General features: G+C 39.4%; 1 protein-coding gene and 1 long non-coding RNA gene across 3 annotated transcripts; both read right to left on the minus strand.

Annotated features, from left to right (window-relative positions):
• Window positions 1-455: 455 nt before the first annotated feature.
• cabp1a (calcium binding protein 1a) lies at window positions 456-27,717 on the minus strand. Of its 2 annotated transcripts, none has more exons than XM_022670468.2 (7): window positions 26,746-27,717; window positions 7,710-7,740; window positions 6,894-7,037; window positions 6,302-6,411; window positions 4,919-4,993; window positions 4,553-4,625; window positions 456-3,808 (listed from the first exon to the last, which is right to left on the minus strand). In XM_022670468.2, exons 1-7 carry the CDS (start codon window positions 27,301-27,303, stop codon window positions 3,783-3,785), a joined length of 1,017 nt encoding a protein of 338 aa, XP_022526189.2. In that variant the 5' UTR covers window positions 27,304-27,717; the 3' UTR covers window positions 456-3,782. The 2 variants fall into 2 exon arrangements, with proteins under 2 accessions (XP_022526189.2, XP_007247200.2); XM_007247138.4 differs by lacking the exon at window positions 26,746-27,717 and adding an exon at window positions 8,071-8,228.
• On the minus strand, window positions 17,087-17,701 carry LOC125806167 (uncharacterized). Its single transcript, XR_007441463.1, has 3 exons — window positions 17,575-17,701; window positions 17,261-17,344; window positions 17,087-17,176 (listed from the first exon to the last, which is right to left on the minus strand). It is a non-coding gene; the product is annotated as an uncharacterized LOC125806167 (long non-coding RNA).
• Window positions 27,718-27,938: the final 221 nt, after the last annotated feature.

The following is a 27,938-nucleotide window of genomic DNA, read 5'->3' on the forward strand; positions in this document are numbered from 1 at the left end:
ATAATTATTAATATTGCCTCTGCCATGATCTGCTTTCTCTCACTCTCTGAACAAATCCCGTCCGGGAGGGGGGAAAAACACAGCCCGCCCACACTAAAAACTGATTGGCTGTCTCGCAGACTCTTTGCAGAGAACAGGCCAATCAGAACCCTCTCTGTTTTCTCTCTCTCCTTCCCACACGCGATTAGAGAAAAAAAATCTGTCGCCTGTGTGCGCGTTTGCGTGCAGTGCGCGTTTGGGGCGCTCGTTCTGGGAGATTATATGTGACTCGCGGGCATCCGGGAGCCACTGCCGAAATGCGGGAGACTCCCGCAGCTTCAGGGAGACTTGGTTTGTCTGCTACTATATGTAGAAACAAGGAGGTGATCATAATATTCTGAATTCACTGTGAATTATTATTATTTATAATAGTAGTAGTAGAAACGTAATTTACTGCATAACACATGAACAGTAAATGCATTATTAGACATAATAATTATAATCTTTATTTTCTACCTTTTTATTAAAATCACTATTTTACAGATGAGTGCAGAGGCATTTTCCTTTTGGCATGCAGGAGACTGAACAGATTACAGTTTTACGACAATATATTTCGACATGTCACTGTTCAGACAAACACAGACAACAGAGGACTTGCTGATTCGAACACACACAAACCTACGCCTCTCTGTTTCTGGGGTTTGGGAGGTGGTGATTAGGTGTTTGATCACATGAACAGTCTAGAAGTGCTGAATGCGTTTCTGTCCCCAAGAGATTTTATCATATTTTTATGTGGTATTTTTATCCTGGCCGTATTCGTCCACTTGGCTACACTAAAACAGTGACAGTGGACAGTTTGCCCCCTGTTTTAATACTGATTTAAATGTGCCCTCTTTGACTCGCTCTCAAGTCAACAAATGGGAAGACCATCAGTCCAAAACTGGACAGCCCTTATAATGGGTCTTGCTACATAAAAGTACTCCCATTGCTCACATTTACTGGTCGGAGATTTTAAACAAAACAGATGAGTGTTAAGTTGGAATGACTAGTGTTTGCATTCAAAATGTTTACTGAAATATTCCAGCATTTAGTGTAAAGCCTTCGGAGAGTAGTAGAGGATGTTACTGCAGCAAAGTGGGACAAACCCTTTTATATTGTCCTCAGATTCTGGACCTTTGGATGTATTCCTTACCCACCAGTGCTAGCATGCTAGGCTAAGGAAATGAGTCATGATTATCCTTATTTATGTTCATAGTTTAAGTTGTTTAGATAGCTAGCAGGTTAGCATATGCTTGTTCCCAAGTGCTGCTACGTGTGTAACTCAAATGCTGCGCCATTTTGAAGCAGTGAAGCAAAGCTTAACCAGGGCACATTTAAAACAGTATTAAAAAGTTTTTGGTAATAGCAGGACTCTTCCTGTATACGTTCTGTTGTAGCTGCCATTTTTAAGGCTGAACAAGCTTCACAGGTGTAAAAATACCAATTTTTAAAGTGTCATTTATTTTTTAATAAAATGTACTGTTTTTTATTGTTTTATCAAGGTTTTGAGGGCTCAGTGATATTAGCAGAATATTAGCATTGCTAGCAAACTAAGTTTATGTGGTAGCCTTTCAGTTAGCTACCACACCTTAGCTAAAGTCACTCAGAGATTTGATGACTATTTCCCAGCCGTACAAATCAAAATTATATGTTCTTTAAATTAAACAAATATCTAATATTTCATATTGTGATATATTTTAGGATTTTCTACTTCATATACATATTATTTAGACCTATTTTAGGTAATTTATCTAATGCAGGAATTTAAATTCATTAGTGGATCATTTTGATTGTTTTTTTTTTAGCCATACGCACAATAATCTGCCAGCAGAATTAAATAGTGAATTGGATAAAATGACTTAAAGTATGATTTTTAATTGTAACCAAAACTAGCGTTGTATTTTGGCATTTCCTGATCTTTGCTCAGTCCAGCAGCTTCAGCTCTAAACATGGCAATTCTGACATCATCATATGAGTACCTCTAAATGCTCACAAAACACACAGTATGTAAAGAAGTGGTTCAGAACAGTCACTCTGGCTGATGGTTTGGGTTATGAGATGTATTGAGATGGGCCAGAAACATACATCACACAGTCATAACATTAAAACCAGTTCTAATGGCAACTTGAAGCTGATATGTTGGAAGCAAACAAAAGTTTAAGAATCTAAGATGCTTTAACAAGCACCTAACTGTGAAAAGTTCTTGTGGTAAGCAGTAGTCAGTACTTATTAAAAGTGATTTAAGTAAGGAAAACCTATAAACCGGCAACAGGTTTGCTAAAGGAACTTACAGGACTTAAAGGATCTGCTGCTAATGTATTGATGCCATATACAACAGGCCTTAGTAATCTTGTGGAGTCCATGCCTTGATGTTTTTGACACAAGTAGGACCTACACAAATTTAGGCCGGCAGTTTTAATGTTATGGCTGTGTTTCAAACACCTACGCAAATGTTTCTGATCTTATTGTTATGAATCAACCAGTAAATCTGACATAAACATCACAGAGCGTGGCTTTAAATGTAACCCCTATTCCTTCCGACACGAAGACACAGATACACACACAGGACGCTACACAGTTAAGACTCGATATTGCCATAATCAAGGAAGGGATTTTCAGTTCCCTTGAACACACACACACACAAACAAGAGACAGTTTAGATTTCTCAGGATTGAAAGTGCAGAAATACTCGGCTACATGGTGTTTGTGTTTATGTGCACTGAAAAAAATGGCTTTGAATTCATGATTCCAGTGTACACATTATGCATGAATAATATACAGTACTGTACCAAGCTTTTAGGCCCCTAATCACAATATTTAAAACAAAAAATGACTGTAAAAACCCCGGATCACAGAACAAACGCAGGTAAACATAAATACAGTACAATGTAACAGAAATTTTGTGAGCATCGCTTTCTTGGTTCCAAATTTCCCTTGAACGCTCCCAGTCAACACTGTTTTTAACTCTATCACCAGCTTTACCAGATTTACCCACATTAAACAATGATTTGCCAAACCTGTTATTTAATTATAACTTATACTAGATTCCCATTAGGAGAGCTTTGGAGAGGAACACATTTTTTTGTATTGATCTTTTTTTACATTAATTCTAACATTTTTTCCAGTAAAAGAAAACTATAGTCTACGATTAGGCTTAATCCCTGTCTGAGACACTGTGTCCTACTCTTTCAGAGAGTAAATAAACATTTCCTGCCCAGATAAGGAGCTTTTCACTCTAAATGCCACAAGTGCCTGAAACCTTGGTACAGTACTGTGTGTCTATTACATCAACACAATGTTGTCTCTTAGGTGATGCAATTCTGGCAGTGCCTGTGTTGATATTAAATAGCTTATATATATATATAATGCACACATGTAAACCATAAAATTCATTTCTTTCAGTGTGTGTGTGTGTGTGTGTGTGAATGTATGTTTGTATGTAGTGTGTATATGTGCGTGTTTTCTCTACAAACGTCCATATTCCAGTTTTCAGCCCCAGGCTCCTTTTCCTACAGTAGATGTGGATTCTCCGTCTCCTCCGTGTGTTCTGAAGCTCTGACAGGATAGTATTTTTCACATGTAGTTTCCAGTGAGATGATCCATGATTTGGAGAATGATAAACACCTCAGCCGATCATAGTCTGTCCTACAGTCTTAGTTTGCACCAACAGAAAGATTGTGCATTTGGAAAACGCTTCATTATGCTGTAGTTTCCTCGCTGTGTCTCCTCCAGCCAGCAGGGAGCAGTGCTGAGTCTGATTGCTTTCACCGTGACATCATCCGCACAAACTCTACACAGCCAATTAGAAGAGGAAGACAAAAAAATATGGTTTTAATTGATACAGTTTATATTTGGCTATTCTTTCACAGCTGTGAGATAACCAGCTACAGTCTACGCTAATGCAATGCTCATTTATTGAAATGAAAGTATGCCACTTGTCTTTTGATTATAGATTTTAGGCATGCTTGCTTTTATCCAGCTGGACATCCAAGCATGAACATACCCAATGCTGGTAAGCAAACTGGTTAAGGCTTAAGTCAACCACCACCTATTTTTGAACTGCTGCTGATGCAGCTTTGCTGAGTAGCATTACAGCGCGCTCGGAAGAAAGTGCAGCGACTCGGTTCTGATACATCAGCTCACAGACGTGTTGTGCTGAGCGACATCACCATTTGGAGTGAAGAGGGGAGAGAGCACCATCTACCCACCCAGAGAGAGCAAGGCTTATTGTGCTCTCTCAGGGCTCCGGTAGATTATGGCAAGCTACATATTTATAATACTGTATCTTTTGTATTGTCTGTAAATTATATACATTGGTATATGTTGTCCAGTACTAAATAATCCATTCCTAAATCTGATTGTGGTTAACCTATTTAAGCTCTTGACCATTATCAAAGAAGCACCAAATTTGCTGGAGCATAGCTGATTGATTACATTTTGTTTAGGGGAGTGTAGTTATTTTTCACCAGACTGTCACTTTAATTGGAAGTGAATTGACTGAATATATTAAGCAAATACACTGCACTGCACGTACCCTCGAAATCCACACGTCCGTCACCGTTCAGGTCAATATCTTTCAATATGTCCTCCAGGTCCCGGTGGCCAACCTAACGGAAAAAAAATCACTGCTTTAATACAAAGACTAATACTGTCACAAACAAAATTCATAAATACTTACATACACTATCTGGACAAAAGCATTGTAACACACTTCTTAATCACTGAATGCAGGCATTCAATTTACTACCATACTCCCATTTAAATAGATATATGAAACCAAGCACATAATTTAGATTAAGAATTGATGATTCTAAAGAGCTCACTAAATTCTGGTAATAGGTCACGACTGTTGCTTACTCAATAACTTTCAAAACTGCTGTAAAACATCACACACACTTACCTGATGTCCCAGCAGCTTCCTCATTGCTTCCCTCAGCTCACCTGTGCTAATCTCTCCATCCCCATTAGTGTCAAACTGAGAAGCACAAAACAACACATTATTTTATTCCAGTTTGACCTCTTATTATTATTTTTCAGTTCCAATTCTACCAGGATTAAGTTGGTAAAGGCAGTATGATCTTCCTCCAAAACACTTTAACTATTTTTAAACTGCCATTAACACAACACCACTGGAGCTCAACCCACTTGGAGGAGAATGCTAACTTCTAATTCTGTTCCGTCAGCACTGGCTAGCATTGTCCATCCTATGTGATGGAGAGAGTAAGAACCACCACAGTACAAATACTCTCTCTCTCACTGATGGATGACTGTGGCATCACCAGAGATCAAACTCCTGATAACAAAGCCAACACTTAGACAGCTACATCACAAATTAATTACATTCCTGAGGTAAATCACTACATTAACTATGGAAGTAATTATTTATTTACGCATGGTTAAGTAACAGTCCAAATATTCCCTTAAAAGGGCATTATGAAAAACTAAAACTAGATTTACAAAATTCATGATTTTTTGTTTATTCATGGATTTCATTTATTGTTTTTAGTGTTGTTTTTTATTACAATACCCGACATGCAATATGCAAATAATTATATTGTCTTTTTTGTTAAGGAAATACAGAAGGGTAACAAAGACACTGATGTAGAATAATACAGCCCTGATGTTTAACTTCAGTACTGAAGTTAAGATAAGTGTCTTTCTTAGAAAATGTAATTAAATAACCTTCTTTAAAAATCCACTCCAGAGGGATTTTTAAATAGCTACTCTCGCTTACAGAATACAGCATCAGAAGATGTGTTTTCTAGTCTTTTCAACTGTAAAATTACACTCAACAGACTACAGGAGATGTGTACATTATTAAATGTTAAATTGTTCATTTTGTGGCCAGAGTATTTAAAAAAAAAAAAAAAAAAAATATATATATATATATATATATATATATATATATATATATATATATATATATATATATATATATATATATATATATATATATATAGCCACTGCCTCTTTTCAAACTGCTGTTGATGTAGCATAGCTAAATAGCATTACAGCACGCTCGGAGGAAAGCGCAGAGACTCGGTTCCTATACATCAGCTCACAGACGCCTTGTGCTGAGTGACATCACCATTTGGAGTGATGTGGAAAAAAGAGTGACGTCTATCTACCCAGAGAGAGCAAGGCCAATTGTGCTCTCTTATGGCTCTGTTAGCTGATGGCAAGCTACATAAACAGGATTTGAACCAGCGATATCCTGATCATATTGTCAGCATTTTAGTCTTAGAGTATTTCTTTACGTGATTATGGGATGTTTTCTTCTTACCTCTTTGAAGGCATCTCTCAGTTCCTTCACCCCGATCATATCGGCTGTCTCTGCCAGCAGTTTAGGACCCATCAAACCCACAAAATCGTCAAAGTCCACATGACCCCCCACTAAGAAAGAAGCATCATAAACATGGTCAGTAATGAGTGTGGCCACTATTAAATATTGATTTAATTACATTGACTCTGGAATTAAATTCTAATCAGTTCCAATTAATACAGTAACATTCCATTAATTTTTTAAGGCTCTTTTCAATTCCTGATGTACCACAAAAATCTGAATCATATTAATAAGTACTGGATGAATTTATTATAATAAATAAAAATTCCATATGTTCAACATTTTGAATTATAAGTTATGCATATGGTCATTTTTGAATATGTGACATATTTCATCCATATATAAATATGCAAACAGACTGCATTTGTGTGTAACACATGTTCAGCAATATATATGATGCGAATAAATTCAGGGGAAAAAAAACACCAGAATGAACTGAATCATGAATGTAAAATGCTCTAAATCATTTTATAAATGCTATACCACAATTAATTATAGACACACAATCGCACACACACTCGTGCACACTTACAGTTCATGTTGATCTGCTGGCTCAGTTCTATCAGCTCCATCTCGGTGGGCATGTAGCCCATCGTCCTCATGCAGTTCCCCAGATCCTTACAGCTAATGAAGCCGTCTTTATCTTTATCGAATTCCCGAAATGCCTCACGTAGTTCTACACACACACAAGTTCATACTGTTAGGACCTTATAATGAAAAGACACCCCAAAATAGTTAGATAAAAACAGCAGCAGTAGCAGCAGCCAGTTAGCTGGCTAGCAGCCTGAACTCTGCCAGCACACTTAGATACTCACTTCTCGCTCTCTCAACAAGTTGGAAAAAATAACCGTTTTTAAAAAGAAATGCTTTAAATGTCTGTGTGATTATTTCATTTAGTTTTAAATAATTTAGTTAAATGGAAATGAAAGAACAATTTACAAGTATTTTAGTAAATTTTAAAATTGTTTTTTAAAACTTTGTACATTTTTCAGTTTTAACATGCAAATAAGACTAGATTTTGGTCTTATTCTAAATGAGGACATTTAAAAAAACATGTCTTAAAAGCTTTCATACTGCACCTCTTAAGGATGGCATTTAAAAGTTAAATGCAATATAGATGTCTTTTTAACTGGTTTTAGACATAGAGTTAGCCTAGCAATGCTAGTTAGCTTGCATTGCTTAGCTCTTTTAGCATTGTAGCTCCAGTTTAAAACTAAAAAGCACCTAACATACATAAGGGTTAGAAGCTACAACTAGAGTAGATGATTAGTTATGATTTACTGTGGATTTAAATATGTGTTTACAGTTTAAAATGGCTAAGTTAGAGCAAAAAGAGATTTCAACCCACCTTCAATCTCTTCAGGTCTCAGCTCTCGATCCTGTAAAACAGAAGAACAAACGGAGTAGAAAGAAGGTGAGAAAAAGGGCAAAAACATTAAAAAACTGTACAAAAATAACCATGCGAGCTGATTAACGCTCTAGAGAGTGTGGGTATCAAAGCTGTACTACCACAGATCTTTCTTTAATGTATATTCTCTTGACAGATCGACTTAAAGGGAAGTTATATCCAGTATCTGTCCATTGATTAAAATAATTAAACATCAGATTTCTATTCCCTAAGTTTAGAATTTTGAGTCGATGTCATGATAGATAAGCTACAAATGAACTAAACAAGCACTAGCTTAAAAACGGCTGCATGACTGTAGTACCAGAAGATCATCTTTGGCTTGAGGAAGCTGAAAAACACACATTGTCTTCATCGTGTCCTTTTTCACACACTGTCAGGATAAAAACTATGCACTGTATGTTCTCAGGCTGCTTTATAACATCAGCTAACGTCATGGGTAGAGGAGGTTCTAATTCTTTTACGCACACACACACACACACACACACACACAAACAAAAAACACACACACACGTTCACGTGAGCCAGCGGAAGAATGCGAGCCTTCAGCCTCTGGAGAGACAACAGCCTTTAAAGGCTGTGGAGAGAGAACATAGGAACCAGACTGAGAACAGAGACTGTAGGGTTAACAGAGGGAACATAAACACACACACACGTACACACATATACACACACACTGCCACATTAGACACAAGACACACACAAACACACATATACTCCGACATGAATGGATACAGGATAAGATATCAAACCAGACATGGAGACAAAAACAGGCCAGGTAAAATATCACACACACACTCAAACATCACCCTGTAGCTAAGAGAACCAGATTTTTGTCTGGTATTAAATAACAGTGTTTGTATTCCCAGCAATATGAAACCCTTCTGGGAATACAGCAATCATAGTAAATATGCCTTCAACTCTGGGCTGAAGACAGGTCTGCAATGATTAGCAGACAAAATCAATGGTGAATTTAGAAGAAAGCCCAGGTATTGATGTTTGATCTTTGACTTGTACACAAATTTGCTGTGTAGTGCTACTACCAGGATGTGAAATATTGCCTTAAAGTCTATTTTAGTTTTCCCTAAAAAAATCATAAACATGCTGTGACATAACTATGTATTTATCTATTTATCTATTATATCAAGTCTCAAAGAAAAACTAGGAAAATATCACTGGTACCGTGCTATAGGCCTATCTGAGCCTGCATTTTTCTCAGAACAGTGATTTTCTGTCTTTTGGTGTAAGTCAACACTGAAATCACATACACAATAAGCACTGAATTCATGCTTTATGAGGTTGAAAATGTATGTAAAGAATCCGCAAACAGAGTGTAGTACCCTACAGGAAGATTAGTGCACTGTAGGTCTGGGTAAGTAAATGTATCTAAATTGTAAGTTAATTTGTTTGATGAAGTTATTTTGCACAATAATTCTACTTGTGTATTTGTTTTTAGTCTTCTATTTGATTTAAAATGGGTAAAGAAAATGCTATAGAGTGAACAGTATAGCACACAGACAACACAGAATTATCAGCTCAGAAAAGTCATGTCATGACAGAAATTGGGAGACCCACCCAGTGAGCAAATGGAGGGGCAGCCAATGACACCCAAATAAACTAAAGTTGATTCAAATATCCCCAAATATCCCATTTAAATGTACATGTGGCCTTACATATCCACACAGTAGTTGAGTAATGTTTGGAAATATCTAATTTTACATAAAACAGATTTAATTTATTTGGCTTCAAACTAATTCTGGGTTTATGGTGTGGACACTGTATAAAATTCACATTATCCACACAGTCATTCTAACAGATTATTACATCAGGGCTCTTAAGTTTTGAAGTTTGGTGGGAGTGAGATTGGGGGGGTGGAGGTTGGGCAGTTCGTGCAGTTCTGCAGTTTTTCAAGGTGGGGTGGTTGGTGCACAGTTCTTCTTCAGTTGTTCACCGACGTGTGTTTCAGAACTTTCGAATTGGACAGTTCTTCGTGCCTGACACTCTGGCTGAAACTCCACCCTCTTTTACCAGGTCTGCCTGACAACAGAGCGATCTATATTCTGATTGGCTCAACGAGAGTACATTATAATATACAGCCGATGGATTGGCAAGCGTGAGAAATACCATGTGTGGCGTGTGACACATGCACCTCCGCGAGTTCACACGCTTAAAGCGTGAGACCTAAGAACACTGATTACACACTGCAAGCAGCATAGCAGATCCTCTGTAATGTTCCATAATGTCCATATGATCCACAAGGTCATTCAGACAGACTGTACTACATAGAAATAGAAATAGTCCAGGATTAACAATTGAGGCAATTAATAACAATTTCTCCACCTGCTTCTTCCTCATTAATATTCTGCTACGTCCTTCAGTTCTCATTCAGCACAACTGTTTTATTTAATGCCATTGTTTCAACATCTAGCGAGTTGTGTGTGGAGGTCAGAGTACTGTCACAAAAGCTCCAGTGTGTTTCTGTTGGCTGGAGTGTCTCGGTACAATCTGCTTCTTACTGGCCAGCCATTTGGCAGCCACACACAGACAGGCTCCTTTCATCACCACACTGCAATCCAATCTGTCAGGACCAGAAGCTCCAGCAAACTGAGGAATTTTTTCAACTGTCGCTTCATAATGATGCAGCAGTAAATACCCAGTAAAATGTTATACCCCCATTAAACTTCTCAGACAAAGCAATTTGACAAATCTTATTTCAATTCTGTTCTTCTCAGGACACACGCACTTATACACTCTCTCTATTTCTCCCCAAAACTTAGCTCTGTAACATTCTCTGGGCTATATATTTCCATGTTCTTCAATTTATAATTCTTCGGCCTTATATAACATAAATGTTTCAATAAACATTCAACCCAACAAACACCAACATTCTCCACCAATCACCATAATACACCATTATTCTCTATCAAACACCAACACTCTCCGATAAACACCATCATTTATACAGTAAACATCATCAGTGTCCATAAAACCCCAATGCTCTTTATCATGCACCAACAATCCCCACCAACCTCCATTATTGCACAAAACCACCAAACACCCTATTCTCAATCAAACATCATGTTTACCCTAATTTTCTACCAAATACCAACATCGTTCTTAATCTCCACCAAACACCATCATTCTTGATGAAACATTACATTTTCCCACCATCATTCTCCATCAACATCCTCCACCCAACACCAGCAATCTTGAGGAAACATTAGCATTTCCTACCAACATTCTTCACCCAACACCATCATTCTCTACCAAACACCATCGTTCACCACCAACATTATCCACCCTACTCCATCATTCTCCACCAACATTCTCCAACCAGCATTCTCCAACAAACAACATTCTCCATCAAACACCATCATTCTCCAGTAACATTCTCCACCCAGCATTCTCCAACAAACAACATTCTCCATCAAACACCATCATTCTCCAATAACATTCTCCACCCAGCATTCTCCAACAAACAACATTCTCCATCAAACACCATCATGCTCTGTGAACATCCTCCACTCAGCATTCTCCAACAAACAACAACATTCTCCATCAAACACCATCATTCTCTGTGAAAATTCTCCACTCAGTATTCTCCAACAAACAACATTCTCCATCAAACACTATCATTCTTTGTGAAAATTCTCCACTCAGTATTCTCCGACAAACAACATTCTCCATCAAACACCATAATTCTCCAATAACATTCTCCACCCAGCATACTCCATCGAACACAATAATTCTCCAATAACATTCTCCACCCAGCATTCTCCATCAAACACCATTATTCTCCAATAACATTCTCCACCCAGCATTCTTCAACAAACAACAACATTCACCATCAAACACCATCATTTTCTATGAACATTCTCCACTCAGCATTCTCCAACAAACAACATTCTCCATCAAACACCATCATTCTCTATCAACATTCTCCACCCAACACCAGCATTCTTGAGGAAACATCAGCATTTCCTACCAACATTCTTCACCCAACACCATCATTCTCATCCAAACACCATCATTCTTAATTAATACCAGAAAAACATAATTTGAATGTTGGCAGTGAATTTAAGTGATATCTAATAACAAATCTAAAGAACTCAAGTAAATGGAAAAGAAGGTTTCAGACACGCCTTCAGAAATGTTACAGGGTCAGCAACGCAGTCCAGCTGTGTGGGTAAAAGGGTAGATGAATAAAATGTTGCAGTTTGGTTGAGCAGCAGAGTAACCGAGTGATGCCAGCACTGACAGCACTGTGAGCACTAATGTTGATATTACTCATTTCATTACCAGCTATTCAACTACCGCCATATGTGTAGCGGGTACAGTGAGAGAGAGAGAGAGAGAGAGAGAGAGAGAGAGAGACAGACTGAGAGAGAGATTGAGAGAGTCAGAAATCCCATTAATAAAAAAATGCATGCAGCCAATTTTCCATTCATCCATCATAACAGTTTACCAAGCACATTGTGTACACTGACACCTTAAACCTATACAGTGTCATGCCAAATATAAACACACACACACACAGAAAGTGACAATGAATGAAAAGGCTTGGAAGAAACGGGGTCACTACTAAGCTATGGGCAGTGCATACCTTAATGTTAATGTTTTAAACTGCACTGTTCATATTGAGAAACTGTAGCTCTGCCTCAGTTTATATCACAATACATACATTTAGAGTGTTATATATTCTATATACAGCTCTTCAGTTTCTCTCATTTTACTATTTATAGGTATATGTTTGAGTAAAAATGAACATTGTTGTTTCATTCTATAAACTATGGACAACATTTCTCCCAAAATCCAAATAAAAATAAAATATTGTCATTTAGACCACTTATTTGCAGAAAATGAGAAATGACTGAAATGACAAAGAAGATGCAGAGCTTACATACCTTAAAATAATGCAAAGAAACACGTTTATATTCATAAAGTTTTAAGATTTCAGAAATCAATATTTGTTGGAATAACCCTGGTTTTTAATCACAGTTTTCATGCATCTTGGCATGTTCTCCTCCACCAGTCTTACACACTGCTTTTGGATAGCTTTATGCCACTTCTGGTGCAGACATTTAAGCAGTTTGTTTTGATGGCTTGTGATCATCCATCTTCCTCTTGATTATACTGCAGAGATTTTCAATTTGGTAAAATCGAAGAAACTCACAATTTTTAAGTGGTCTCTTTTTTTCCAGAGCTGTATATATATTACAGTCTCTTATTAGCGTGGAATGGGATGTTTACCTACTGTAAAGCTTGCCCAACTTAGCAACAGTAGCTATGGGAGAACACATTTGTGGGTGGAGTATGGAAAGCTCATGTACACTACCTTCCTACACTGATGTTCAAAATCCTTCAGAAGTGAAGATCTGAAGAATTGAAAATCCGGCCCAAAAAAGCAACTCGGATTTATATGCGAGAGCTGAAAATAGCTTCTTATCTGTGTCAATTATTCCTGTGGATCTGAAACGTGCCTATCTGGGGTTTGGATTAGACAGCAGAGAAAGGAGAGTGAGGGATGTGTGTGTGCGCATGTGTTGCATTAAGGCTGGGGTTGAATTAGGAAAGATTGTAACTAGGGGTGTGGGGTGGGAATAGCTAACTGTGGCGTGATTGAGTGTATTCGTGCACAGTGTGGCGATGAACCTCATGCTCTGTAATCTAGCGCTCCAATCAGAACCCACTGGGAATTCGCTCACAAAAACAAACAACACTTCTGCCGTCCAGAGAAAGCTGCATCATCATCATCATCATCATCATCATCATCGTCATCACACTCCATCCTGCAGATCCTCACCTGGGGTGAACATGAATGTGGTTCAGGAATATTCCAGTGTTATTCAGCCTAACCTCTGTGTACCACATCGTTAATAGACACTTGTTACCACACACTGTAGTACATCCCTCTTTTTACAATAGAATACAAAACAGAGCAAAACCAATGGGCAGTTGGTTTATTGATTTGTCCCATAGACCAATTAAGTTATATTCTATATATAGCATGCATATTAGGAGTTCTGGGTCTAAACTAACAATGCAAATGTGTCAAAGCCAATAAGCATATTTATTTACTTTAATACACAAGGTCACCAGACACTCTGAATTACAGTATAGGCTCCATGATGGATCACCAAGCATATATTTAGTCAATCATCTATAACACCACTGAGAAGTACATAACATTGGTGCTTTGGTTCCAGTGGCACCTGTCATGGCACCTATTTTGGGAAGCAAGTGAACAGTCAGTACTAAAAGGTGATATGTTAAAATCAAAACAATTGGGCAAGTAAGAGCCTGGTAACCAAACTGTGGTGGCTAGACAACTGGTGGGTCAGAGTATCTCCAAAACATCAAGGAGATATATAGTTGGTTGTTCCCAGTACGTGGTGGCCAAAGCCTTGAAAATGTGCTTTAAGAAAAGACAATCAGTAAACCAGCCCTTACATATCTGCTGCTTACATTTTGGTGCTAGATATTATCCAATTCCTTTAGAGGTATTTTGAAAACTATGCCTTGAATGGTCAGATAATATACAGCTCTGGAAAAAATTGAGATCCCTTCATTTTCTGATGATTGTGTTATTTATAGCTGTATGTTTGAGTAAAATGAACATTGTTGTTGTATTCTATAAACTACGAACAACATATCCCCCAAATTCCAAATAGAAATGTTGTCATTTAGAGCATTTATTTGCAGAAAATGCGAAATGGCTGAAATAACAAAAGATGCAGAGCTTTCAGACCTCAAATAATGCAAAGAAAACAAATTCATATTCATAAAGTTTTAAGAGTTCAGAAATCAATATTTGTTGGAATAACCCTGGTTTTAATCACAGTTTTCATGCATCTTGGCATGTTTTCTTCCACCATTCAAACACACTGCTTTTGGATAACTTTCTGCCATTCCTGGCAGTTCACCTTGGTTTGATGGATTGTGATCATCCATCTTCCTCTTGATTACATTTCAGAGGTTTTCAATTTGGTAAAATAAAAGAAACTCATCATTTTTCAAGAGCTGTATCTGTGGCTGTCCATGGTATAGCATTTGGTATTTGGTCTCTTCAAGGCAAACTCCTAAGAAGGCAGCAGTATGTGGTTAAGCATTGTCCTGTTGGAAAAGCGCACTGGAGTGTGTCTTCAGTAAATATGTGGCCACTGGTTGCAGGATCAGGCTGTCAAACTGTCTGTAATGAAGGCTAAAGGTGATCAGGCATTGCATGAAATTGCACCCCACACCAAGACACCAGGCCTTCTGGACAAACCATTCATCTTGACTCTGACCAGAAAGCTGCCACTCGTCACTGAAGATGAACCACGGCCATTCTGCTTGAGCTTTTTTTGGAGCATGAAACCAAGCAAATATACAAGGGCAAAACTAAAGTTAACTGTGTGTCTTTAAGCGTTCTAAAGAGCTGCCACTATGAGTGGGAGGTCGCAGGTTCGAACCCCCACTCATGCAGCTTTGCCGTCAAGCTGCCGGCGCTCAGAGGCGCTCCAGGTGGGTAGATGGCGCTCTCTCCCCGCATCACTTCTAGGGTGATGTCCACAGCACAGGGGGTCTGTGAGCTGATGTATCAGAACCGAGCCGCTGTGCTGTCCTCCAAGCGCGCTGGCTGCTCGGCAATGCTGCATCAGCAGCAGCTCGAAAAGAAGCGGTGGCTGGCTTCACATATATCGGAGGAAGCATGTGTTAATCTTCGCCCTCCTGGTGTGTTGGGGCATCACTAGTGATAGGAAGTCCTAATGATTGGTTGGGTAATTGGCTGTGTAAATTGGGGAGAAAATGGGAACATTTTGAAATAAAATTATTTTAAAAAACATGACTTAGTTTTCAAACCAAATTTCTCACCAACAAATAGGATATTTGGTGTGCTTTAGTCATGGCAGTGTAAAACCAACCTAAATTGTGCCAGCTCATTACTGTAGGTTTTGCCAAAATGATGGGAATAGTCTTTAATTTGTCTCTCAAGCAATGAGCATGAGCTAGCTCATTTTTCGCTTTTTTTAAATAGTAAAAAATATTTATATAGACATATATGAATAATCTTAACAGAATAAAGTATTATGGATAAATAAATGCCCTATCTTACAGGCACTAAACAAAGTGGCAATGCACAGAGAATGAATATGATTTTTTTTTTTTATTGTAAGTAAATGTAAATGTCCATCATGTGCTCAGTTTGTTGGTGCTCAAGTGTTCATGTTTAGATGTTCAATGCTAATGCACAGCACAGTGGAGAGGTGTTGTACAGTGTGATCGCTGTTGGTACAAACAATCTCCTGTACCGCTCTTTGCTACAGCATAGCTGGATGAGTCTGTTAAGGATGGAGCTTCCAGGCAATTACACACAAACTGCACTGCACTTGTTCAGAACGTGCAAAACAAACATCAGTCAATAGAAAAACACCAGTCTAGAGGAAGATGCTATAAATAGCTTCAGACTTTACCAAAGACTATAAATAACATTCCTTCAGTTAAACAGCTCACACTGTCTGTAGACCCTCCACTGAACATCCAGAGATGATGCAGACGTGGCTAGTATGTGTGTGTGTGTGTGTGGCCTAAAAAGGTCATGCTAGTCTTTGAATTACTGCATCCATATGTGTGGAAATATGGCAGAGAGGAGAATGAATGAGGGGTTTTGACCCAGCACACCATAAGATAGTGTACATCACATTACACTGATCACCCGTAACTAGGGGTGTGACGAGACACTAATATCACAAGACTTCACAAGATATCACAAGACTTGATACCTGGTTCACGAGAATAAGACGAGACGAGATTTTTTTTTTTTTTTTTTTTAGAAAACGTCCAAAATCATGTAACGCAAATTTAACAGACTGGTTTCTCTCACACATTGATTCTATGAGAAATAGAAATCTGAATAAAAAATTATAATAGTGCAAACAATAAGTGCAAACCACAACCAGTCATATTAAGCCTATGGTTTGTGTTTTTTTCTCCAAAAATTTCTTGTAATTTAATTATGCATAACCATAACCAGTCATATTAAGACTATGCTTGAAGTGCAAACAGAGACAGAACATTTTTTTAAATACAGTACAGAGCTAAGGGATTAGTACAACTGCCTATGAAACAGTCACGTGTATGATTTACTTACAGTTTTTACTAGGGCTGTGAATCTTTGGGACAGTGAGCGCAGAGCTTTTTAACTGTACCGCGGAGCTCAACTATTGTCTCGCGGAGCTCTTTAACTGTACCGCGGAGCTCACCTACTGTCGCGCTGAGCTTTTTAACTGTACTGCGGATCTTACCTACTGTCGCACTGAGCTTTTTAACTGTACCGCGGAGCTCACCTACTGTCGCGCTGAGCTTTTTAACTGTACTGCGGATCTTACCTACTGTCGCGCTGAGCTTTTTAACTGTACCGCAGAGCTCACCTACTGTCGCGCGGAGCTTTTTAACTGTACCGTGGGGCTTACTTACTTTCGCGCGGGGCTTTTTAACTGTACCACGGAGCTCACCTACTGTCGCGAGGAGCTTTTTAACTGTACCGCGGAGCTCACCTACTGTCGCGCGGAGCTTTTTAACTGTACCGCGGAGCTCACCTACTGTCACACGGAGCTTTTTAACTGTACCGCGGAGCTCACCTACTGTCACGCGGAGCTTTTTAACTGTACCGTGGAGCTCACCTACTGTCGCACGGAGCTTTTTAACTGTACCGCAGAGCTCACCTACTGTCGCGCTGAGCTTTTTAACTTACCGCAGAGCTCACCTACTGTCACGCGGAGCTTTTTAGCTGTACCGCGGAGCTTTTTAACTGTACCGCGGAGCTCACCTACTGTCACACAGAGCTTTTTAACTGTACCGCGGAGCTCACCTACTGTCGCGCGAAGCTTTTTAACTGTACCGCAGAGCTCACCTACTGTCGCGTGGAGCTTTTTAACTGTACCGCGGAGCTCACCTACTGTTTTTTTTTTGGTTTCCCGCAAGACAGGTTTAAGCTTGACGAGAAATATCGTCATGTTTTAATCTCGCGAGATCTCGTCACATCCCTGCCCGTAACATTAAAATCACAGCCAGGTGAGTCCTGAGACAGTAGCAGTATGTGGATGAGTACTGTCCTTTTGGAATAGCAAACCAGAGTATGAGTTTAAAAAAGCTAGAGCAACTGGTTGCAGGTCCTTATTAGTGTAACAGTGGGCGGTCAAATTGGCTGTGGTGAAGACCTAAGGTGATTTACAATTAAAATTTCACCCCACACCATCACATCAGGCCTTCTGGATGTGTGACATGTAACTAACAACAACAACTGTTCATCTAGGTGCTGCACACAGTTACCTGGAACTTTCTAACATTGAGCATTTATTAATGGAAAGGAAAAAACACTGTTTACACTTAAACGACTCAAGCAACAGGGCTGTTCAGTTTACACACTGAAAATGATGAATATCTATCTCTTTTTTGTGTGTGCATGTGTGTGTATATGTGTGTGTGGGAGACAGTGGGAGGTGGAGAGTGCGTCCCATTCAGACATGCATATTACCATTCTCACTGTTGGAAGCCAAGCCGCTAATCCAAACATTCATTATGCTGCTTTCTAAAAATACACACACATATACACACACACACACGGAGAGAAGCTCAGTTTGTTAACATGCTCTTCCATTGTACAGTATTCTCCTGGGGTAAAGAGGATTGTGTGTGTTTTAGTGTGTATTCCCACTGCAGGGAGATGGTCCATCACACTGCAGGTCACGGACCCCCATTATCAATAAGCTTTATCCTCTGGGAGCTCAGAGTGAACAACATCATCTACAACAACATTACTGACGTTTCATAACCGTTCTCCTTATAAAGAATAACAGAGGTATACATGAGCTTCCAAACCCACCAATGATCTCTGAAACGTTTCAAACACACCTCACTCTTTACACCAAACACCATCCTTCTCCATGTAAATTCATAATTCTTCACCAAACATTGTCACTTTCCACCATCGTTCTTCTTCAAAGACAATCATTCACCAACAAACACTATCATTCTTCACCATTATTCCCTACCAAACGGCATCATTTTTCATCAAACACTGCTGCTCTCTACTGACATTCTCCACAAAGTGCCATTACTGTCCTCTTAACATCATTCTTCACCATTACTCCGTACCAAACACCAACATTCTCCACCAAACATCGCAATTATCCACCTAACACCATCACTGTTCACCACTATTCCCTGCCAAACAACAAAATTCTTCACCAAACAACAATATTTTTCACGGAACACCATAATTCTCAGCCAAACATCGAAATTCTCCATAAACACCTACATTCACCACCAAACACCATCATTCTGCACAATTACTCCCTACAAGAGGTACCCATCTAAAAAGCTACTTGAGTAAAAGTACTCAATTTAAAATGTACTTTGAGTAAAAGTTAGATAGTTACTTTTAATTATTTGATGTAAAAAAGTAAAAACAAACCATAAATTATTATTTTGGACCTTTCAGGCAGTATTTGTTCAGACCACCCCATAAAACCTTTTCAAGAACAAGTGGCATAGGTTTCTATGATCCATTTTTTTCTTTACTATTAAAAATTTATGGTCATATAGGTGACTTTAAACCGTATTTTTATCGTTTTACAGTTCATTATTATTTTTTAACTTACCATTGCTCTGCTTTTACTGCTATTTACATGTTTTTTTAACATTTAAGCAGATTGTTTAATGATTAGAATACTTACCACCACATGCTTTCTCAGGTTTAATGTGGAGGTTTTGAAAGCTGATAGCTCTGTCCAGTGGGACAGGCACATTTTGCATTGCATGAGGACGTTATTGCCTTGTTTTTCCACGTGCGAGCATCCATGTGCCGGCGCATCCGCGCCAATTTATTTTATTTTTCATTCAGACACTTGTTTTTTTTCCCCAGCACTTTATTTTTTTACTCAGTAATTGGGAGTTTTCCAATGTAGCAAAGTAAATTACTTGTGTCAAAATGTACTTGAGTAAAAGTAAAATAACCTATTTTAAAAACTACTTTAAAAATTACAAATTACTCATAAAATCTACTCAATTACAGTAATTTGAGTAAATGTATTTCATTACTTTCCACCTCTGCTCCCTACCAAACACCAACATTTTTCACCAAACACCAATATTGTGCACCAAAAAACATTATTCCTCACCACTACTCCATACAAAACACCAACATTCTCCAGCCATCACAATCATTCTCCACCAAACACTCTTATTACATCCTAAATACCAATATTCTTCATTCAACACCAATATATTTAATTAAATGCTGTCCCTCTCTACTGTCATTTTCAACAAGATGTCATTACTGTTCACCAAACACCATCGTTCTTCACCATTATTCCTACCAAACATTCACCACCAAACACCAACATTCCCCATAATCATTCTCATTTTATCACTCTCCACCAAACATTTTTTGGATCCCCGCTTATGTTCTAGTTGTACTGCTGGGTATGTCTGTTAATTAGGACATCAACCTGAAACGTGCCAAGGAGCTTGTAAGCATATAAACATGCACACATACAAAAAACTAACACACATACACACATCTCCCCGTGTCATCCTGTCTTTCCTAATCTATCTTCTCCAAAATGATGATTCATCCAAAGGAAGAAAAACCGGGGCAGTGGTCTTTCTCCCTCTTGCTCTCTCTTTTTCTCTCTCTGTCTCTCAGTGTCTTCAGGCTTTAACTGAACTTCAGAATCCACCACCCTCTCAGTGTCTCTTCAAATCTGTCTGACTTTTACACTCAAAATCACACATCACACACATGTTCAGGCCTGGATGAATTCTGAACTCCTTAAAATGGCACAAACCAAAGAATATTGTTTTTATTTATTATTTTTTTAACATTAAAAGTATGCTACAGTTTGTTAAAGTTGTAAAGTTTGAAAACTGCTCCCTGTTCTGTTCTGCCCACATACAATACACAAAAAAAAGCACAAAACAATTTTAAATCTCCATTTCACCAAAAATGACATGTTTACACACATTCTCCTTTCAGCCTATAGTCAATTTACCTTCACACATTAACACTGAAGTTATATGTCTAATATTACAATCCCAATCCCACTATCAACAGTATATTACATCAGAAAAACAGAAATCTCTGTTTATAAGGGACAAAGCCAAGGGTCAATATTGAATGCTGGTGATTATGCAGGCCTGATTCTGTTCTGACTATGACTCTGGCTAGGAACGTTCTGTTTTTATTTTCATTTTATTTATCCAAATTTATTTATTATTTATTCCAAACATTTCAGGAATTAAAGTTGAATCATTGCCTGCTAGTTACTTTATTACTTTTACTATTACACTATTACTATTGACTACTATTATTCCATTACTATTAATACTATTAGTATTTACTAATGTGATTGTTATTACTCTACTATTGGTATTACTATTGAATACTACAGTATGACTGCCATGTTAACAGAAAAAAAATCATTATTATAATCAGGGGTAATTATATCAGGGAATATCTCCCTCTCTCTCTCTCTCTCTCTGTCTTCCATCTCCTTCCCTCTCTCACTTTGTTTCTCTCTCCCTCTCACTCTGTTTCTCTCTCTCACTCTGTTTCTCTCTCACACACACACTGATTTTTGAGGTCAGTCTGACCTTGCTCTGCTCTTCTGGGAAGCCGACAGGCTGCCAGGTTTGGGGTGGGGGGGTGGGGGGAGCATTATTGAGAAGGAAAAAGGAGGGACTCATCTCAGAGGAATGTGAAAAAGCATGTGAAAGAGAACAAAGAGGGAGGGATGGAGAGAGAGATTTATAGGCTATTGTAAAGAAAAAATGAATGATATTTTCACTCAAGAACATTTTTCTCGTTCTGGTAACGGAAAGAGCAAGACCTCTTCTAAAGGGGAGGGGGGGGTGGTGTTGAAGAAGGAAACAGGAGAAAATAAAGATGGAGAAAGATAGACAGTTCACTATTTACAGTAATAATTACTGTTTTTATTTTTCTGTTAATTTCCAACTAATAGTTTGTGTTTAGATATGCATGTATGTCTATTTATAGTGTATGTGTATTGTATATATAATTTTTATACATAATAATTATTCACTACTGTTATTTTGCATATATTTGTAATTATAGTTTTTTATTATCATTATTGTCATGCCAACAAAGTGACTTTGAATCGTGTGTATCAAATCTTAAAGAAAATATAGAATGAGATGGAGAGAGAGGGGACATTTGAGAACTGTGCAGTTGAAGAGATAAAAATGAAGTAGGACAACAGAGAGAAAAGAGAGAAAGAAAAGGCACTAAATGCTAAGAAGGGCAGTGAGTGTAAGAGAGAGAGAGATTGAAGGAAAAATAGACACAGAAAGAACAAGAAAAAGAGAGAAAGAAAGTCAAAGACAAAGTAAAATAAAGTAAGAATAGACAGTGATAGAGATAAGCAATGCAAATATTTGTAAAAAAAAAAAAAAAAAAAAGAAAAAAAAGAAAAAGAAATGACATCTGAACATGTTTTTTGGCTTCATCTTGAAATTCTTATTAATTTTGCCATTGTTTTTACAATAAAAAAACAATTAAATAGCCTTTGTGTATCAAAACAAAAACTAGTGGTGTGGTATAATTTATTCTGGTTTTCACTTTACTGGCCAAACACCAAAAGCATTTTTTGGATATATATAATTTCAGTTGCACAATATTTGGTGCATCCCTAATGACTATGAAAAACAGACGGAAGTCAGAGAGGCGCTGATGAGAAAATTAGAAAAAAAAGGCAGAGACACAGTGAAAAAAGAACAGATAGAAAGACACAGAGATAGACTCAAAAAGAAAGAAGAATAAATAGAATAAATAAAAGAATAAACAGAAACAAAGGGAGAGGGACTGAGAAAAAGAAGAAGAAACTAGAGACAGAGACTCTACAATAGAAAAGAAAAAAGTCAGACATACTTAAAAAACACTGAGGGGATAGAGGGAGAGAGAGAGAGAAATGACAGTAAGTAAGAAAGAAATACAGACAATAAGAAAGTAAAACCGAGAAGAATAAAGACAGTTAAATAAAAGAAGACAGGGAGAAAGAGTCATAGATATGAAATGATGCATTAAAATGCATTTCTCTAAAACCATGTGTTCACACACACACACACACACACACAAACACACACAGTCACACACATGCCTTGAGCCAAAGCCACTGATTCATGTTGTGAATGAAAGCGATAGGCAAAACAACATGAGGCCCAAGTGTTGTTTTTCCGTGTGTGTGTGTGTGTGTGTGTGTGTGTAATATGCTGATTATGAGACTGGAATGGATGGAGATGAAACACTGTAGATCACTTGTGTTCCAGTATTTGTGTTGTATGTAGGACGAGGTCAATTCTCACCAAAAATAACTCAGAGCCCTTCAGAACAGCAGCTCAGAGAACTACACAGACCCAACTGTAGATGATCAGAACCGGTCATTTACAGGAGAACTCCGCCCACTTCTCAAAACTCAGTATAATCTCTGTAGAACACAGATGGGGTTTGGTATAAAATTGTGGTTTATTATAGCCACTTTGTACCTACACGAACATTCCATCGTTTTTTCATTAGTTTTAAAATGTTTAATTGTGGTCTCTAGTATGAATGAATGCCATGTGAGCTGGTTACTATGAAAACAAAATATTGATAGTTGATCCGGTATAACGCTGCTTTAGTCTGCCTTTAATTGGCTAACAGCACTGCAATGAAGCAAGACGGACAACAGTTAGAAGCGTTTAGAAATAAAGACCTTTTAACACTAATAACAGTCTTTGCAATGCCATATGTTACTTTACAACATGTGTAATGCCCTGCTAAATGCAGTTCAATCACAAACCTAGAGTCTCTGTAAAACTCGAAATCCACCAGAGATCCTATGTAAACGCACGGAGGTGGGTAGTCTAGGTCCAGAAAGTAAAAATCCACCCTAGAGTTGGAACAAAACCTTGGGATGGATTTTTACTGTTAACTAGTGTAAACAGCTACAGAACTATACCTCGCTTGTGGTGTTCCATAGACAAATTCTAACCATTTGTTCCTTAGCTCTGAATTACTGGGCAAAGCATGTAATACTGATGTGTTATTTGCACAAATAACACAGGAACAAACTACCAAATGTTCCTAGCGCTGTAGCTTCTGTCTGATGAGACGTGCCCGGCTGTGTGGCTTCAGTGCTACCTGTGGGCGGCCGCAAGCCAAGGTGGGCCAAGGTGGGTGAGGTCATGAATACCAATTCACGAGTTGACGTAGACACAGGTGCTTTTCCAAAATGACTCGTTTTTTCGGAACATTTTCTTTTTTAGTTACTGCAGACAATGGAGGTTAAGGAACAGGTTCATGTGCAGCATCATATACAACTCAGAGAGACCTACTGTATTTCACAAAGTACAAGAAAAAGTGGATTTTAGCGAAAGGACACCTTTAATAAACTATTCTTTCTTTGGGGATTATATTTTGTACCACATGACACTCCACGCCATTTTAAATCCATCGACCAGTTTAATGATATATTGCTTTAACAACCATCCCAAATCATCTCAAAACAATGATAAAACCCGGTCATTGGGTGTAATATTTTTCTGTGAGGATTTTTTTTAACACTTGTCTTTTAGTCTTATGTCCCATGAGATTTAGAATGTTAGTGTATATTTTTCATATCTAGCTTACTGCAGTAATTTAACAGTTTAATAACACTAACGACTTTACGCCGTTTATCTTTATTAAATCACACTCATAACACAAGATAAACCCACAAACGGTGTGTGTAATAGTGTGTGTGTGCTGCTGTTTTATAAGCACAAATTCATAGCTTTCAGAGCCTTCATATCAAACATCACAGCGACCTTCATCCCCATCAAAACACACCGCTGCTTTAAAATCCATTCAGCTTCAATCAGCCCAGGAAGTTTACACTTCATAGGCCGGCCGCTCTTACAGTGCAGTGCTTACAACGTCTCTCATCTGGCCAGCCACACACAAAAGGACCTCTCCAGGAGCTCACTGTTCCTTACTCATTGATTTTCAAAGTTTTCAGTCCAGGTGTGTGGTCAGCTGATCGTCCAGACTAAGCAAACAACCCTGTCCAACAAGCATAGCGCAGGCAGAGCTGTGCAGAGCAGCCTACTGTGATTTAACAGACCTGCTGCTCGTCCAGTGAGATTAGACATCTGATTAATAGCTGTTCTTCACCTGTGCTGCAGCACACACACACACACTGTAACACAATTAGAGGTCAGATACGGTATCATATTTATAGTCTTTAATCTGGTGTGTATGAATGTGGACACATTTGCTGTGATTTAAGAAAACTGATCTTGGAAACCCCAATCCTGTAATACCCCATAATGTTTGAGGCAATCCCATACACACACCATAGGGACACTATCTTCTGCAACACCATACATTCTTGTGGAAGCCCATATTAACTGCTGAAACACTATACCGACCTCTATACTCCATGCTGTCTCAGGGAACCCCATTCTGAATGCTAAAACATTGAACTATCTGTGAAACACTACACTTCAATGGACAATCCCTCATTTCCTTCTGAAACTCCTCCTCTGGAATCCCACATACTCTAAAAATCAAAACTATAATACTGAAGGTCATACTGACTGGTGAAACACTATACTGTCATCCAGAGGCCTATAACTGGATCTGTGGGACCTCATACTCCCTCTGAAACTCAACAGTCTCATCAGGAACCCCATTTTGACCTGTAAAACATCCATAGAACCCAACACTCTCCTCTGGGACTTTATTCTCCCTTCTAAAACACCTAATGTGGAATACCACATTGTTTCTGCAGAACACCATGCTACTCTCTGGATCTTCAGTCTATCACATGAACCCCCATACACCAATCTGAAACATCCCTGGAACCTCACACTAACATGGAAATCTCCTCTGGAACCTCATGCTGATCGCTGAATATCTGTACTGTCACATGAAATGCCATACTCTCTAATGAACCACTTATGGAACACCAGCATTTTTTATCCCCTCTTACTGTTCTGTGGAACTCCACAGACCCACATGGAATCAGAAACTCACATCTAAAACATCTCTGGAACTCGGTACCCCAATAACTTTTCTATGGAATTCTGAATTCTCCCCTGGAGAACATATCTGGAACCCCATTGTCTCTTCTTGAAATCCATATGTCCCTCTCAAAAACATCTCTGGAAACCCATACTGACATCTAAAACACTTATGGAACCCCACATTTTCCCTTACAAATTTATGCTTCTTTCTGAAAACCCAATAACTGTTCTGTGGAACCCCATTCTGTATTATCCTCTGAAGGCCCTTACTAATCTTTGAGCCTCATACTCATAGTCTTTTGAAACAACTGGCTCCAGTTCTTATGAAAATGGCCAGGGACTAGAAAAGACAAATATGATGGCTGATACCACAGTGTTAGTGGTAAGAGGGCTTATGGACTACTATGTGGCCCTGGATTGTATTTTGGGAACTCACAAGGATGTAGGGCACACAAATCAGCATAGACAGTCTTGACAGGGCAATGTGGCACACTCAAAGACTCTGGCCCCAGTATAGGATGGAAACCGATATGGGCTAGTATAAGGGTCAGTTTGGGACTCCAGAGGGAAAGTCTTGGGCAAGTAGATTAGTGTAGAGCTGACAGGACGATGCCAGTTTGGGGTCACCTGGGGCCTTGTCTGTGGATGTTAGTAATGAGCCCCATTAGGGTCATTGATGGGACCATGATGGGATCATGATGATACACTACACATAGGGGCTTTAATGATGAAACAACTCTTGCACAATCCCACTCAGAACCCATGCCAACCTGTAAACCCACATGGAATGTTGGCTGAGGACCACCAGAAGGTGAGCACCGGGGAAGTAAGCTAACGAACCTAGTGCAGCACATGGACACTGGAGCAGTTTAAGGTCTCTTTAGGCTGGGGTAAATGGTCTGACCCCACTGTCCAAGCATGCAGGTGGGCTTACCTGTCCGAATACTGAGCTGAGGATGGGTCTCAGATTCAGGTCCCAGTCCGAGCACGCGGCGCTGGAGCGCTTGGACGGCGAGGATGAGGAGGAGGAAGAGGTGGGCACCAGGTCACGCTTACGGTCCCGCGTGGAACCGCCGGAGAAGGACTGGGTTCGCCCGGGCGCGCGGGGGCGGGGCTCGGGGGGCAGGTCATCGTCGCGAGCGGCTCGGCGGTGGTGATGGTGGTGGTGGTGATGATGATGATGATGGTGATGCTGGTGGTGGTGATGAGGGTGTCTGGACGGTTTCCGCTCCTTCTCGGAGGCGGCGGCGTCTTGGTCGTGCTCGCGCTCCTGCTCGTGCGCGCGCGGGCGCTCCGGTAAATCCTCGTGGCTTCCGGACGACAGCGCGTGTCCGTGCGCGCGCCCACGGTGTCCGTGCGCTTTACTCTTGCCCGCGCGCCTCGCCGCCAGCAGCAGCGGGTGCACGAGCGGCCTGCGCGCGCTGTCGTCGCCGCTCGGCGCCGAGGGAGGCGCGAGCAGCGCCGCGGTGGAGTCCGCGTGCGGGAGACTCATACCGCGGAAGGAAGGAGCTCTACGGACCCGCTACAAACACAGAGAGGGAGAGCATGATGAAGGAGAGAGAGAGAGAGAGAGAGAGAGAGAGAGAGAGAGAGAAACTCTGACGACAAACCACGAAGCATCACATCCTCTTAGCAGAGAGCGCGCGAGAAACGAAGGGAGAGAAAGAGAGAGCTAGTAGGGAAGGGGAGGAGGGAGAGAGAGAGGAAAGGTAGCGCAGGTAGAAAGATAGAGTGAGAGAGGAGCGAGAGTGATAGAGAGAGAGAGAGAGATAAACTGAAGGACAAATAAGCAAGAGCGAGAGAGAAGGCAGAGACAGGTAATGAGAAAATGGAAGAGAGAGAGAGATTGGAGGGATAAAAAAGGAGAGAGAGAGAGATGGAAAAGACAGAAGGGAGAGAGACATGTTGAAGGACAGATAGAAGGAGAGAGAGATGGGCAATAGTGGCAATAGGTATAGGAGATAAACTGAGGATGGAGAGATAAATGAGAGAGATAGAGAAGATGGGTAACAGGGACACAGGGAGAGTTGAGTTGATGGAGAGATAAAATAGAAGGTAATGGGCTGGAATGAGAAAAAGATAGATATAGGGATGGTGAGAGGTTGAAGAGATAAAGGACAGAGAGAT

The sequence above is a fragment of the Astyanax mexicanus genome, chromosome 12 (genome assembly GCF_023375975.1).
Source record: "Astyanax mexicanus isolate ESR-SI-001 chromosome 12, AstMex3_surface, whole genome shotgun sequence".
NCBI classification, from domain to species: Eukaryota; Metazoa; Chordata; class Actinopteri; order Characiformes; family Acestrorhamphidae; genus Astyanax; species Astyanax mexicanus.